At 47.8% G+C, this 17,117-nt stretch overlaps 1 protein-coding gene across 7 annotated transcripts in view; it reads right to left on the bottom strand.

The window, feature by feature from the left end:
- The window catches only part of deptor (DEP domain containing MTOR-interacting protein), a gene marked incomplete at its 3' end in the record, with an annotated part of 60,180 nt that overhangs the window by 41,416 nt on the left and 1,647 nt on the right, over positions 1-17,117 (bottom strand). For 6 of the 7 annotated variants that reach the window (XM_042317368.1, XM_042317369.1, XM_042317367.1 and 3 more), the window contains 4 exon segments: positions 4,585-4,708; positions 6,542-6,720; positions 16,354-16,449; positions 16,928-17,011. In XM_042317368.1, coding sequence (XP_042173302.1) covers positions 4,585-4,708; positions 6,542-6,720; positions 16,354-16,449; positions 16,928-16,941 — 413 coding nt within the window. 7 annotated transcript variants of the gene reach the window in all.

Below are 17,117 nucleotides of genomic sequence, written 5' to 3'. Positions count from 1 at the left end.
CTTCCCCATGTTTAATTACCACTGTAGACTTCCCCATGTTTAATTACCACTGTAGACTTCCCCATGTTTAATTACCACTAGACTTCCCCATGTTTAATTACCACTAGACTTCCCCATGTTTAATTACCACTGTAGACTTCCCCATGTTTAATTACCACTGTAGAATTCCCCATGTTTAATTACCACTGTAGACGTCACAACTCCTTCAAATGAGACAAGTGGAAACATTATGGTTGAACTGCTTGTGAAGGAGGAACGAGGACGCAGTCGCCACCATTAACACCACACAGGTCTGGGCTCAGGGCCGAGACCACCCTGCTCGTTGTGAGAAGGAAAGGTTCGCTTTGTTGATTCTCTAAAAAGGGTTCCTTCACCACCCTCTAAACACTACAGGCCCATTTACCAGACAACCAGGAACTGAAGTTTATCTTCACCCTGGTTGTTCAGGCAGGAAGACAATAGTCAAACAAGGAGGTTAAATATCGCCTTGAGATTGTTCCTGTTGACTCCCCCCCTGTTGTTTCGAGACTGTGCACAACCATACAACAGCTCTTCCTGTACTGGGAACTTGGGCTGGGATTCCAGGACACACACACACACACACAGGTGGTTTGTTTGTAGCTGTGCTTGTTTGAGTCTCTAGTCTGATGAGGTGTAGCCTGCATACTTCCACTAAACCAGGCTGTGTGTCCCTCTACCATGGTGACTACATAAATACACCCTAACACTGGCCCTGCCTGTCTTCCGGTTACGCCACACACACACACCCCTCAGGGGGAGGCTGGCTCAACCACCACAGGGACTGGAGCAGGAGCTGGCACAAAGAAGGTTGCTGTGGAGTTGGCAGATAGCTACAACACAGACACAGTCACAGAGTATTACCGAACTAGAGAGGCACTAGACCTACATTCTGCAGGCGTGTAAAACTGCAAAAACAAGTGTAATTTACAACGTCATGATGTCCTAGTGAAATTCAATCTGAATTGAAAATGTAATGAAAACACAGCACCATCATAAGGAGAGGGGAGAGGGCAGGGAGGCCAGCCCGAGGAGATGGGGCAGGGAGGCCAGCCCGAGGAGATGGGGCAGGGAGGCCAGCCTGAGCAGAGGGGGCAGGGAGGCCAGCCTGAGCAGAGGGGGCAGGGAGGCCAGCCTGAGCAGAGGGGGCAGGGAGGCCAGCCCGAGGGGAGGGGGCAGGGAGGCCAGCCCGGGGGAGGGGGCAGGGAGGCCAGCCCGAGGGGAGGGGGCAGGGAGGCCAGCCCGAGGGGAGGGGGCAGGGAGGCCAGCCCGAGGGGAGGAGGCAGGGAGACCAGCCTGAGCAGAGGGGGCAGGGAGGCCAGCCTGAGGAGAGGGGGCAGGGAGGCGAGCCTGAGCAGAGGGGGCAGGCAGGCGAGCCTGAGCAGACAGAAGAGGGGCTAGCCTTAAATAAAGAAAAAACTAAGAGAGAGACACTTGCATTCTTACGGCGTAGTAAGTTAGGTAGTAGCAGCCAATACAAGATGCCTGAAGGTGAATTTCAACATACTGTCTCTGTCATGAGTGGAGGTTTTACGTTGTCAGTTAGCACATTGTAACAAAGCATTTACCTTTTGCTCTTTTGCACCCCAGTATCTCTACTTGCACGTCATCATCTGCACATCCATCACTCCAGTGTTAATTGCTAAATTGTAATTATTTCGCCACCATGGCCTATTTATTGCCTTACCTCCATAACCTTACTACATTTGCACACACTGTGTATAGAATTTCTGTTGTATTATTGACTGTATGTTTGTTTATTCCATGTGTAACTCTGTGTTGTTGTTTGTGTCGCACTTCTTTGCTTTACCTTGGCCAGGTCGCAGTTGTAAATGAGAACTTGTTCTCAACTGGTCTACCTGGTTAAATAAACACTACAAAGAGACCAGGAAAGGTCCATTCCATAGAAACCACCCTGAATGAATTACATTTGATACGGTCCAACTACAAATTGCATATCAAATCAAACAGCATGTTGCTATGCTGCTAGAATGTTCTGTCTGCTAATGTCCTGGAGTCTGGTCTAGCAGTAATGCAGCCAACTCATCCCCCTTGCTAATGTCCTGGAGTCTGGTCTAGCAGTAATGCAGCCAACTCATCCCCCTTGCTAATGTCCTGGAGTCTGGTCTAGCAGTAATGCAGCCAACTCATCCCCCTTGCTAATGTCCTGGAGTCTGGTCTAGCAGTAATGCAGCCAACTCATCCCCCTTTCTAATGTCCTGGAGACTGGTCTAGCAGTAATGCAGCCAACTCATCCCCCTTGCTAATGTCCTGGAGTCTGGTCTAGCAGTAATGCAGCCAACTCCAGACCACTCATCCCCTTGCTAATGTCCTGGAGTCTGGTCTAGCAGTAATGCAGCCAACTCATCCCCCTTTGCTAATGTCCTGGAGTCTGGTCTAGCAGTAATGCAGCCAACTCATCCTTGCTAATGTCCTGGAAACTGGTCTAGCAGTAATGCAGCCAACTCATCCCCCTTGCTAATGTCCTGGAGTCTGGTCTAGCAGTAATGCAGCCAACTCCAGAACACTCATCCCTCTTGCTAATGTCCTGGAGTCTGGTCTAGCAGTAATGCAGCCAACTCCAGACCACTCATCCCCTTGCTAATGTCCTGGAGTCTGGTCTAGCAGTAATGCAGCCAACTCATCCCCCTTGCTAATGTCCTGGAAACTGGTCTAGCAGTAATGCAGCCAACTCATCCCCCTTGCTAATGTCCTGGAGTCTGGTCTAGCAGTAATGCAGCCAACTCCAGAACACTCATCCCTCTTGCTAATGTCCTGGAGTCTGGTCTAGCAGTAATGCAGCCAACTCCAGACCACTCATCCCCCTTGCTAATGCCATGGAGTCTGGTCTAGCAGTAATGCAGCCAACTCATCCCCCTTGCTACTGTCCTGGAGTCTGGTCTGGCAGTAATGCAGCCAACTCATCCCCCTTGCTAATGTCCTGGAGTCTGGTCTAGCAGTAATGCAGCCAACTCATCCCCCTTGCTACTGTCCTGGAGTCTGGTCTAGCAGTAATGCAGCCAACTCATCCCCCTTGCTACTGTCCTGGAGTCTGGTCTAGCAGTAATGCAGCCAACTCACCCCCCTTGCTACTGTCCTGGAGTCTGGTCTGGCAGTAATGCAGCCAACTCCAGAACACTCATCCCTCTTGCTAATGTCCTGGAGTCTGGTCTAGCAGTAATGCAGCCAACTCATCCCTCTTGCTAATGTCCTGGAGTCTGGTCTAGCAGTAATGCAGCCAACTCCAGACCACTCATCCCCCTTGCTAATGTCATGGAGTCTGGTCTAGCAGTAATGCAGCCAACTCATCCCTCTTGCTAATGTCCTGGAGTCTGGTCTAGCAGTAATGCAGCCAACTCCAGACCACTCATCCCCCTTGGCGACTGGGGTTTGATTTAGTGATATTATTCATTTGACAAAATATTGTATCGAATTGTTTTGATTATATTATTGATAATAACGCACTATTATTTTTGTGCCAGTTGGCTGTACCTGCACCAAAACTCCAGTATTTATCCTTCATAGCTAGTTGTCTGTACCTGCACCAAAACTCCAGTATTTATCCTTCATAGCTAGTTGTCTGTACCTGCACCAAAACTCCAGTATTTATCCTTCATAGCTCGTTGTCTGTACCTGCACCAAAACTCCAGTATTTATCCTTCATAGCTAGTTGTCTGTACCTGCACCAAAACTCCAGTATTTATCCTTCATAGCTAGTACCTGCTCCAGTATTTATCCTTCATAGCTAGTTGTCTGTACCTGCACCAAAACTCCAGTATTTATCCTTCATAGCTCGTTGTCTGTACCTGCACCAAAACTCCAGTATTTTTCCTTCATAGCTAGTTGTCTGTACCTGCACCAAAACTCCAGTATTTATCCTTCATAGCTCGTTGTCTGTACCTGCACCAAAACTCCAGTATTTATCCTTCATAGCTCGTTGTCTGTACCTGCACCAAAACTCCAGTATTTATCCTTCATAGCTAGTTGTCTGTACCTGCACCAAAACTCCAGTATTTATCCTTCATAGCTAGTTGTCTGTACCTGCACCAAAACTCCAGTATTTATCCTTCATAGCTCGTTGTCTGTACCTGCACCAAAACTCCAGTATTTTTCCTTCATAGCTAGTTGTCTGTACCTGCACCAAAACTCCAGTATTTATCCTTCATAGCTCGTTGTCTGTACCTGTACCAAAACTCCAGTATTTATCCTTCATAGCTTGTTCTCCATCTTCTTTTTAAACTGGGAGACCATTTTCTTCAGACAGACAGAGTGACTGAACGAGATCTATCTGGTTGAGGAGGGAGTTTCTATGGAAACTATTAGACTCTAACCACTCTCGCCTGCCTGCTGAACAACACCATGTACTAGACTGGTAACAACAACACAAACAGGATGCCTACACCCTAAAAATAATACTGTTCAGAACATATTTCATTGATTGTATATAACAAGTAAGCACTCGCTGTAATGAGAAAGCTTTTTACTTGGTTTTTCCCCCTGGATAACATTTCTCCCGCCATCAACAGAACAAAAAGCCACTCTGGGTTCATTGAATTGATAACCCACTTTTCATATATCCGTTGTCCCCTCATGAAGACCTTGGCTTCGTTGTCCAACGGAAACGTCCCGTCGTCTTTCCTGAAGCGATAGAACAGTTTCATGTCTTTGAACTCCTTGTGCTCGTCACAAACTGCAACACAAAAAGAGGAACAATGTTTGTTTACATTTAGTGAACTGATAATTGCGTCATATTCTCCCCCCCCACACTGACAGCCCACTAAACAGAGCTGAGTTAGCTAACTGCTAATGGCCTCCTCTTTTCCCCCACACTGACACTAAACAGAGCTGAGTTAGCTAACTGCTAATGGCCTCCTCTTTTCCCCCACTAAACAGAGCTGAGTTAGCTAACTGCTAATGGCCTCCTCTTTTCCCCCACTACAGAACAGCCCTGCTACTAAACAGAGCTGAGTTAGCTAACTGCTAATGGCCTCCTCTTTTCCCCCACTAAACAGAGCTGAGTTACAACTGCCCACTAAACAGAGCTGAGTTAGCTAACTGCTAATGGCCTCCTCTTTTCCCCCACACTAACAACCCACTAAACAGAGCTGAGTTAGCTAACTGCTAATGGCCTCCTCTTTTCCCCCACACAGAGCTGAACAGCCCACTAAACAGAGCTGAGTTAGCTAACTGCTAATGGCCTCCTCTTTTCCCCCACACTAACAGCCCACTAAACAGAGCTGAGTTTGCTAACTGCTAATGGCCTCCTCTTTTCCCCCACACTGACAGCCCACTAAACAGAGCTGAGTTAGCTAACTGCTAATGGCCTCCTCTTTTCCCCCCACTAAACAGAGCTGAGTTAGCTAACTGCTAATGGCCTCCTCTTTTCCTCCACACTAACAGCCCACTAAACAGAGGCGAGTTTACCAGAAAGCTTTGTAGTTACTAATGCCATTACGTTTCGACAACCCAGCGCCTGTCAATCCTCAGAAGTGAACGAAATTTGCCAAATGAAGCACTTTGCTGTTCTTTGAGTGGTGAGGTCTGAGTTTAAAGTGTTATGTTAGCTACTCCACTTTCTGGAAACTCATAAGTCATCAGACAGCAGCTACACACAGTGTATCCTTGACATACAGTATATATATATAAATAAACCTTCAACAAGACATTGTTGTGCTAGGCTACATCCAGACTGGCTGAGAGAAAGACAACCAACTAGAGAGAGACAGGAGAGAGAGAGAGAGACATAGGAGAGAGGAGAGAGAGAGAGACAGAGGATTCGTCTCTTCACATTAAAAATGGAAGAACATTAGGTACTAAACAAAACACGTTTGAAACAGGCAGGGACTATCAGCATTCAGAAAAACAAACCAAACCCACGTTTGAAACAGGCAGGGACTATCAGCATTCAGAAAAACAAACCAAACCCACGTTTGAAACAGGCAGGGACTATCAGCATTCAGAAAAACAAACCAAACCCACGTTTGAAACAGGCAGGGACTATCAGCATTCAGAAAAACAAACCAAACCCACGTTTGAAACAGGCAGGGACTATCAGCATTCAGAAAAACAAACCAGCCTGATGCAGAACATTCTGTTGAGTGCCCTAATGAATGACAACCAGATGGAAGTCATGTCAGAAGACTGTAGAGAAGCAGGTTTGTTATTGTTATTTTACTCTTTAATTACTTGTTACTTTTATTTCTTATTCTTATCCATATTTTTTTAAACTGCATTGCTGGTTAGGGGCTCGTAAGTAAGCATTTCACTGTGAGGCGCATGTGACGAATACATTTGTATTTGAAGACTGTAGAGAAGCAGGATCTGTCTGTTCCCAGAAATACCCAATCTCAGAGGAGTATTAATTAGGGCACACCATCAACAAATGCTTAGCAATGGAAAACGAAAAATGAGCATTTCTTATTGGACAGGTCCAGGAAATCTCTCCCCGTTTCAGTCCATTTACTTCCATTTGTTTCCGAATGAACACAGCCCAGACGTGTCTGGTCATGTCAGAAGGCCCTACCGTGATGGATGATGCTTTGATCCAGGAGTTTCTGCATGATCTTAATGGCCGTGTCTCTGTCTGACGCCTCCTTGTGCTCCAGCAGCCAGTCGATCAGCTCCTTGGCCACAAAGCAGTTGGGATACGTCCTCAGGTGATGTCTGCGGTCCTTAACCACCTTCCCTTCATGGAGACGCAGCCTGTGGAACGAACAACACAACGTCAGGCTATTGACAAACTGTAGCCTCTCCCCCTCTATCCTATAACTACAGTACACATGTTCAGGAAAAGACAAGGCCTACAGCTAATAATGTAGACTATTCTTACATCGTCTGTGGAACAACACAACGTCAGGCTATTGATATACAGTAGTGTAGCTTCTCTCTCTCTCCGTCATGTGTTGTAACTGTATCTACACAATTATGTTGCCTAGTGACATACCGCTCTCCCTCTCTCAATTCAAGGGTCTTTGTTAGCATGGAAAACATGTGTTAACGTTGCCAACGCAAGTGAAATATATAATATACAAACGTGAAATAAAACAAACATTACACTCACAGATGTTCCAAAAGAATAAAGACATTACAAATGTCATTATGTACACACACACACACACACACACACACTCCCCCTCTCCTGTACAGTCTCTTATAGCACAGCGTTGGCTGTTCGGTCACTGGTTTGTACTCCATGTTCTCTCAGGAAGGACATGCATGTACATGTGTTGTGAATTCGTAGCACGTGTTCCAGTTTCTTGGTAGTTGTCTCCAAGAGGAAGTGACAACAACCAAACAGTGTGGTGCACATTGGTGGCCTCTGAACTGTGGTTATGTTAGATAGTCAGTGACACAACAGCATGCTGACTCACAGTATTGGCTGTTTATTTTCTTCTTTTCTTCCCTTTTCAAGTCAACAAGTTACACTTGTTTTATATTCTTCATTTTAAAAATTGTTCATTTGAAGTTATGTAACGAGGATATTCAGAGCATTCTGCTTACGAGTGCAGTGTGTAGGGATTATCGATGTGTTATGAAGCCTCTGTGTAACCTAGTAGGTTTTGCTCCTCAGATAAAGTGTTGGCGGGTAGGACATCCGACAGACAGGTCTGAGGAGGATGTGGATGGATGAATTAGGATTGTGTTATGATTTCCTTATGACAAGCACTGTACCTACATAAGTTTGGATACACCTACTCATTTCAGTTAAAAAAATATATATATATATTTTCTACATTGTTGAATAATAGTGAAGACATCAAAACTATGACAGAACGCATATGGAATCATGTAGTAACCAAAAAAGTGTTAAATCAAAATATATTTGATGTTCTTCAAATTAGCTACCCTTTGCCTTGATGACAGCATTGCACACTGTAGGCATTCTCTCCAGGTAGTCACCTGGAATGCATTTCAATTAACAGGTGTGCCTTGTTAAGGTAATTTCTGGAATTTCTTTCCTTCTTACTGTGTTTGAGCCAATCAGTTGTGTTGTGACAAGGTAGGGGTGGTATACAGAAGATGGTCTTTTACCAAATATGGCTAAGTCCATATTATGGCAAGAACAGCTCAAATAAGCAAAGAGAAACGACAGACCATCATTACTTGAAGACATGGAGGTCAGACAATTTCAAGAACTTTGAAAGCTTTTTGAAGTGCAGTCGCAAAACCCATCAAGCGCTATGATGAAACTGTCTCTCATGAGGACCACCACAGGAATGGAAGACCCAGAGTTACCTCTGCTGCTGAAGATTAAGTTCATTAGAGTTACCAGCATCAAATTGCAGCCCAAATAAATGCTACAGAGTTCAAGTAACAGACACATCTCAACATCAGCTGTTCAGAGACTGTGTGAATCAGGCCTTCATGGTCGAATTGCTGCAAGAAAAACACTACTAAAAGGACACCAATAAGAAGAAGAGACTTTCTTGGGCCAAGAAACACGAGTAATGGACATTAGACCGGTGGAAATCTGTCTTTTGGTCTGATGAGTCCAAAATTGAGAGTTTTGGATCCAACCACTGTGTCATTATGAGACGCAGAGTAGGTGAACGGATGATCTCTGCATGTGTATTTCACACCGTAAAGCATGGAGGAGGAGGTGTGATGGTGTGGGTGAACAGATGATCTCCACATGTGTATTTCCCACCGTAAAGCATGGAGGAGGAGGTGTTATGGTGTGATGGTGCTTTCCTGGTGACACTGTCTGATTTATTTAGAACTTAAGACACACTTAACCAGCATGGCTACCACAGCATTCTGCAGCGATACGCCATCCGCCATCTGGTTTGGGCTTAGTGGGACTATCATTAGTTTTTTTCGATAGGACAACGATCCAACACACACCTCCAGGCTGTGTAAGGGCTATTTGACCAAGAAAGATAGTGATGGAGTGCTGCATCAGATGACCTGGCCTCCACAATCACCTGACCCCAACCCATATTGAGATGGTTTGGGATGAGTTGGACCGCAGCGTGAAGGAAAAGCAGCCAACAAAGTGCTCAGCATTTGTGGGAACTTCTTCAAGACTGTTGGAAAAGCATTCCAGGTGAAGCTGGTTGAGAGAATGCCAAGAGTGTGCAAAGATGTCATGAAGGCAAAGGGTGTCTACTTTGAAGAATCTAGAATATAAAACACTTTTTTTCGTTACTACACAATTTCATGCGTGTTATTTCATAGTTTTGATGTCTTGAAAATAGTGAAAATAAAAAACCCTTGAATGAGTAGGTGTTTTCAAACGTTTGACTGCATACGGTTTGTATGCCCTAAAGTAGACAGGTCTGAGGAGGATGGACAGAGGGATAAAGTAGACAGGTCTGAGGAGGATGGATGAAGAGATTTAGAAGTTCTTATGTAGGTGGTGCACTTCAAATAAAATTTGACAGGTGTCCTCATTAAAAATTAACTGAAACAGTCAAAAAATGAACAATTAACCGTTTTTTAAACTGATACCTCAGTATGTATAAGGGGCTGTTATGTAGGTGGTGCACGTCATATAAATCAGTCAGGTCTGAGTGATTTGGAGTGTCTGTCCAGGTCATTAAATGCACAGTTGAATAAATGTCCCAGGCCTCAGCAGACAGACAGGATAGAACAAGAACTCTTTACACACTCTGGGTTCCTTGTGTATTCTGGCTCCTCTTTCAGTACGAAGATGACAAAAGACAGCAGTGTCTCCTGGATTAGAGGTCTCTGTAGAATCTACTACTGTCTAGCGTGTCCTGGATTAGAGGTCTCTGTAGAATCTACTACTGTCTCCTGGATTAGAGGTCTCTGTAGAATCTACTACTGTCTAGCGTGTCCTGGATTAGAGGTCTCTGTAGAATCTACTACTGTCTAGCGTGTCCTGGATTAGAGGTCTCTGTAGAATCTACTACTGTCTCCTGGATTAGAGGTCTCTGTAGAATCTACTACTGTCTAGCGTCTCCTGGATTAGAGGTCTCTGTAGAATCTACTACTGTCTCCTGGATTAGAGGTCTCTGTAGAATCTACTACTGTCTCCTGGATTAGAGGTCTCTGTAGAATCTACTACTGTCTCCTGGATTAGAGGTCTCTGTAGAATCTACTACTGTCTCCTGGATTAGAGGTCTCTGTAGAATCTACTACTGTCTCCTGGATTAGAGGTCTCTGTAGAATCTACTACTGTCTCCTGGATTAGAGGTCTCTGTAGAATCTACTACTGTCTCCTGGATTAGAGGTCTCTGTAGAATCTACTACTGTCTCCTGGATTAGAGGTCTCTGTAGAATCTACTACTGTCTAGCGTCTCCTGGATTAGAGGTCTCTGTAGAATCTACTACTGTCTAGCGTCTCCTGGATTAGAGGTCTCTGTAGAATCTACTACTGTCTAGAGTCTCCTGGATTACAGGTCTCTGTAGAATCTACTACTGTCTAGCGTCAACTGGATCAGAAGTCTCTGTAGAATCTACTACTGTCTAGCGTCTCCTGGATTAGAGGTCTCTGTAGAATCTACTACTGTCTAGCGTCTCCTGGATTAGAGGTCTCTGTAGAATCTACTACTGTCTCCTGGATTAGAGGTCTCTGTAAAATCTACTACTGTCTCCTGGATTAGAGGTCTCTGTAAAATCTACTACTGTCTCCTGGATTAGAGATCTCTAGAATCTACTACTGTCTAGCGTCTCCTGGATTAGAGGTCTCTCTAGAATCTACTACTGTCTAGCGTCTCCTGGATTAGAGGTCTCTGTAGAATCTACTACTGTCTAGCGTCTCCTGGATTAGAGGTCTCTGTAGAATCTACTACTGTCTAGCGTCTCCTGGATTAGAGGACTCTGTAGAATCTACTACTGTCTAGCGTCTCCTGGATTAGAGGTCTCTGTAGAATCTACTACTGTCTAGAGTCTCCTGGATTACAGGTCTCTGTAGAATCTACTACTGTCTAGCGTCAACTGGATTAGAAGTCTCTGTAGAATCTACTACTGTCTAGCGTCTCCTGGATTAGAGGTCTCTGTAGAATCTACTACTGTCTCCTGGATTAGAGGTCTCTGTAGAATCTACTACTGTCTAGCGTGTCCTGGATTAGAGGTCTCTGTAGAATCTACTACTGTCTAATGTCTCCTGGATTCGATTTGGCAGCTCAGTCCGAGCCTCGAGGCCCTATAGGGCTCTCGTCAAAGTAGTGCACTATGTAGAGAGTAACCTAAACCCACAGGGCAACCTGCCATGAATCCACACGGCTTGGTTTCCTCACTAGAATTATAAAGCCAGGGGACAAAAATACCATTCTAACACTACAGAATCCAAGGAAGCGTATGTCCCGTTATAATGTTTAGGTTTGTATTTATTTAACTAGGCAATTCAGTTAAGAACAGAGTCTCATTTACAATGATGGCCTACCAGGGAACAGTGGGTTAACTTGTTCAGGGGAACAGTGGGTTAACTTGTTCAGGGGAACAGTGGGTTAACTTGTTCAGGGGCAGAACGACAGCTTTTTACCTTGTCAACTCGGGGATTCGATCTAGCAACCGGTTTTCGGTTACTGGCCCAACACACTGACCACTAGGCTACCTGCCGATTAGCTACGAGCTAATCTTCAGCACAACAGCATGTCTTGTACTCTTGTTCAACTGGGCCAAAGGGAGGCAGGTGCACTATGTTCAGCTGTGACCCATTATCCCAGCTAGTGGTAGCCAGTGGCCAGCAACATCTGTGTCGGCATGTCTAAGACAGGGCACCGTATTCCCCTACACTAGAAAGGCAACAGGGGGCCATTTGGGAGGCAGACATAGCCTATCCCCAGATGACCTCTAGTCAATGATATGATTTAGAGACACAAGTCTTCCTGTTCTTAGTTACATTAAGCATGAGGTCATTAGTTTGTTGGGAGAAAAACATGCCAACTAGACCAGACTAGTACTGTGGTAGGTTAAGAGTAGGGCCAACTAGACCAGACTAGTACTGTGGTAGGTTAAGAGTAGGGCCAACTAGACCAGACTAGTACTGTGGTAGGTTAAAAGTAGGGCCAACTAGACCAGACTAGTACTGTGGTAGGTTAAAAGTAGGGCCAACTAGACCAGACTAGTACTGTGGTAGGTTAAAAGTAGGGCCAACTAGACCAGACTAGTACTGTGGTAGGTTAAAAGTAGGGCCAACTAGACCAGACTAGTACTGTGGTAGGTTAAAAGTAGGGCCAGGGAGACCAGACTAGTACTGTGCCATGCTGCAGCAGGTTAAAAGTAGGGCCAGGGAGAATACTCGTTAGTATCGTGGCATTGTGTTCCAGATAAAGCAGATTTAACTTCTTTAGGAAAACATTATGTTGTCATTCAGAGACACGTGTATTTATTTTCAAAGTTACAGCACACAATATTTTACACACAACAGGTTTTTTAAAAAGGACAAAAAGAGTTTGGTCTGCTTCCTGTTTTCATTTTTGCCATAGAAAGATAAATGTGATACTGATATTATCACAGCCCTAGTTAAAAACCCTTTAGAGAGGGTCAAAGATGAACCACTGATAGGGAACACTGACATTGAGTTTATTGACTGACCTATATGATTTGACCATGATGATGATAAAGATCTGTAAACAAACACACAGCAACCCCCCACACACACACACACACAGCAACCCCCCACACACACACACACACACACAACCCCCCACACACACACAGCAAACCCCCACACACACACAACAAACCCCCACACAGCACCCCACACACACACAGCAACCCCCACACACACCCCCCACACACACAGCACACACACAGCAACCCCCCACACACACACAGCCCCCCCCCCCACAGCAACCCCACACACACACACAGCAACCCCCCACACACACACAGCAACCCCCCACACACACAGCAACCCCCACACACACACACAGCAACCCCCACACACACAGCAAGCAACCCCCCACACACACAACAGCAACCCCCCCCACACACAGCAAACCCCCCCCACACACACACAGCAAACCCCCCACACACACACACACAGCCCCCACACACAGCACACACACACAGCAACCCCCCACACACACACACACAGCAACCCCCCACACACACACAGCAACCCCCCACACACAGCAACCCCCCACACACACACAGCAACACCACACCACACACACACAGCAACCCCCCACAGCACACACACACACACACAACCCCCCACACACACAGCAACCCCCCCCACACACACAGCAACCCCCCCCACACAGCAACACACAGCAACCCCCACACACACAGCAACCCCCCACACACACAACCCCCCACACACACACAACACACACAGCAACCCCCCCCCCACACACAGCAACCCCCCACACACACACAGCAACCCCCCACACACACCCACACACACACAGCAACCCCCACCACACACACACACACACAACCCCCCCACACACACACACACAGCAACCCCCCACACACACACACACACACACAGCAACCCCCCACACACACACACACACACAACAACCCCCCACACACACACACAGCACACACACACACACAACCCCCCCACACACACAGCAACCCCCCCACACACACACCCCCCACACAGCAACCCCCCACACACACACACAGCAACCCCCCACACACACAACCCCCCACACACACAGCAACCCCCCACACACACACACACAGCAACCCCCCACACACACACACACACAGCAACCCCCCACACACACACACAGCAACCCCCCACACACACACACACAGCAACCCCCACACACACACACACACAGCAACCCCCACACACACACACACAGCAACCCCCCACACACACACAGCAACCCCCCACACACACACACAGCAACCCCCCACAGCACACACACACAGCAACCCCCCACACACACAACCCCCACACACACAGCAACCCCCCCCACACACACAGCAACCCCCCACACACACACAGCAACCCCCCCCACACACACACAGCAACCCCACACCACACACACACACACAGCAACCCCCCCCACACACACACACACACACACACACACACCCCCCACACAACCCCCCACACACACACACAGCAACCCCCACACACAGCAACCCCCACACACACACAGCACCCCCACCACACCCCCCACACACACACACACACACACAGCAACCCCCCACACACACACACACACACACACACACACACACAGCAACCCCCCACACACACACACACACACAGCAACCCCCCACACACAACCCCCCACACACACACACCCCCCCCCCCACACACACACAGCAACCCCCCACACAGCAACCCCCCACACACACACACCCCACACACACACACCCCCCCCCCACACACACAGCAACCCCCCCACACACACACAACCCCCCCACACACAGCACCCCCACACACACAGCAACCCCCCCACACACACACAACCCCCCACACACACACACACAACCCCCACACACACACAGCAACCCCCCACACACACAGCAACCCCCCCACACACAGCAACCCCCACACACACAGCAACACACCCCCCCCACACACACACAGCAACCCCCCACACACACAGCAAACCCCCCACACACAGCAAACCCCCACACACACACACAACCCCCCACACACACAGCAACCCCCCCCACACACACAGCAACCCCCCCCCCACACAGCAACCCCCCCACACACAGCAACCCCCCACACACACACAGCAACCCCCCACACACACACACACACAGCAACCCCCCACACACACACAACCCCCCACAGCAACCCCCCACACACACAGCAACCCCCCACACACACACAACCCCCCCACACACACACACACAGCAACCCCACACACCCCCCACACACACACAGCAACCCCCCACACCCACAGCAACCCCCCACACACAGCAACCCACCCCCACACACACACAGCAACCCCCCACACACACACCACAGCAACACAGCAACCCCCCACACACACACACACAGCAACCCCCACACACACACACACACAGCAACAACCCCCCACACACACACAGCAACCCCCCACACACACACACACACAGCAACCCACACACACACAGCAACCCCCCACACACACACCCCACACACAACCCCCCACACACACAGCAACCCCACACAGCAACCCCCACACACACAGCAACACACACACACACACAGCAACCCCCCACACACACAACAACCCCCACACACAGCAACCCCCCACACACACACAGCAACACCCCAACACACACAGCAACCCCCACACACAGCACACAGCAACCCCCCCACACAGCAACCCCCCCCCACACACACAGCAACCCCCACACACACAGCAACCCCCACACACACACACACACACAGCAACCCCCCCACCCCCACACAGCAACCCCCCACACACACACAGCACACACAGCAACCCCCCCCACACACACAGCAACCCCCACACACAGCACAGCACACACAGCCCCCCCACACACACACAGCAACCCCCACACACACAGCAACCCCCCACACACACACACACACACACAGCAACAACACACCCCCCCCCACACACACACAGCCCCCCCCACACACACACAACCCCCCCACACACACACACACACACAACCCCCCACACACACACAGCAACCCCCACACACACAGCAACCCCACCACACACACAGCAACCCCCCCACACACACACACAACCCCCCACACACACAGCAACCCCCACACACACACACACACACAGCAACCCCCCACACACACACACACACACAGCAACCCCCCACACACACACACCCCCCACACACAGCAACCCCCCACACACACACACACACACAACCCCACACACAGCAACCCCCCACACCACACACACAGCAACCCACACACACAGCAACCCCCCCACACCACACACAGCGACACCCCCCCACACACACACACACACACACACACACACACACACACACACACACACACATCCTGACAGGCGTTAAAACGTTTCAATGCCAATTATAAAGAGTAATTTCACTGATGTTGACACTCACTGCTGTCCCTTCCTGCTATCTCACTAGTTCAATCATGCTTTTTTTATGGCACCCCTAATATGGGCCAAGGGTGTGTGTTCTGTTCCACAAATAGCATGTGTTACTTCTCTTCCACTAAAACAAGCAGCAGTGTTCTTCGGATTGACACCACAATGAATGAATGAATGCATGGCTTTCAGTTACACAATGCAAAAAAAACCAACCATTGAGACTTGAAATAACCATATTGTGTGCGTGCACTAGGCCAGTACAACGCAATACACATTGGCATTGCAGAAAATGTATTGTATTTGTGCGTTGGTTTGAATGGGTACAATTCACGCCTTTGTTTGAAAAGCCGCAACACAGTTTGAACAGGATCATACAGAGCTCTCAGCTCGAGCCAGCCACTCCTACCTCAACTGCTCTCCGGTGACGAGAACCTCGGCCATGCGCTCGAGCTCCGCAGCCTTCTTCTGCATGGTGTTCCCGATACCATCCATCTCTTTACAACTGTTAAAACACCGGAAATATTACTGGCACTGTAAATACTGTACACAAGCCAAAGGCGTCATAGCCTGTGAAAACGAGCTACAGTACACCATACATAGCTGCCTATCCTTATGTCATTGACAAGCCGTCGGAATAGCTCCACTGTACAGTACACCATACATAGCTGCCTATCCTTATGTCATTGACAAGCCGTCTGAATAGCTCCCCTGTATTCTGTCCGAATGACTGTAGCTATACTGTATTAGTGTCATAACTGACGTAACCAGTCATTCGTATATCCCCAAAAATTGCAGAATATCAACAGCACAATCTATTGAAGTAACCAGGATAGTTTAGATAACGTTAGCTCACAGTGCAATCATATCCTCCATGATCACAGGTAAAACACCCCTGCTGTGGTCCATCTCTGACACACGTGCTGTAGTATTTGATCATTACGTGCACATTTAAATGCATAACATTTTTTCAAATAATTTACCTTGCAAACACCATGGATAAAAAATAGCTGATTTATTGTTCCTCGAGATCACGTTGTCCTAGATTTGTAAACCAGCAGCATAATCTGAGAAATGCATTGGAAAAAACACGTTTCACACAGTGAAAAATGGACAAACACTATCTATAGCTATGCAAGAGGGGACACTAGCTTGATGTTAAACTTCTTTTGT

The sequence above is a fragment of the Oncorhynchus tshawytscha genome, unplaced genomic scaffold, assembly GCF_018296145.1.
Source record: "Oncorhynchus tshawytscha isolate Ot180627B unplaced genomic scaffold, Otsh_v2.0 Un_contig_1711_pilon_pilon, whole genome shotgun sequence".
Classification (NCBI taxonomy): domain Eukaryota; kingdom Metazoa; phylum Chordata; class Actinopteri; order Salmoniformes; family Salmonidae; genus Oncorhynchus; species Oncorhynchus tshawytscha.
This window is presented reverse-complemented; position numbering and strand designations above follow the sequence as displayed.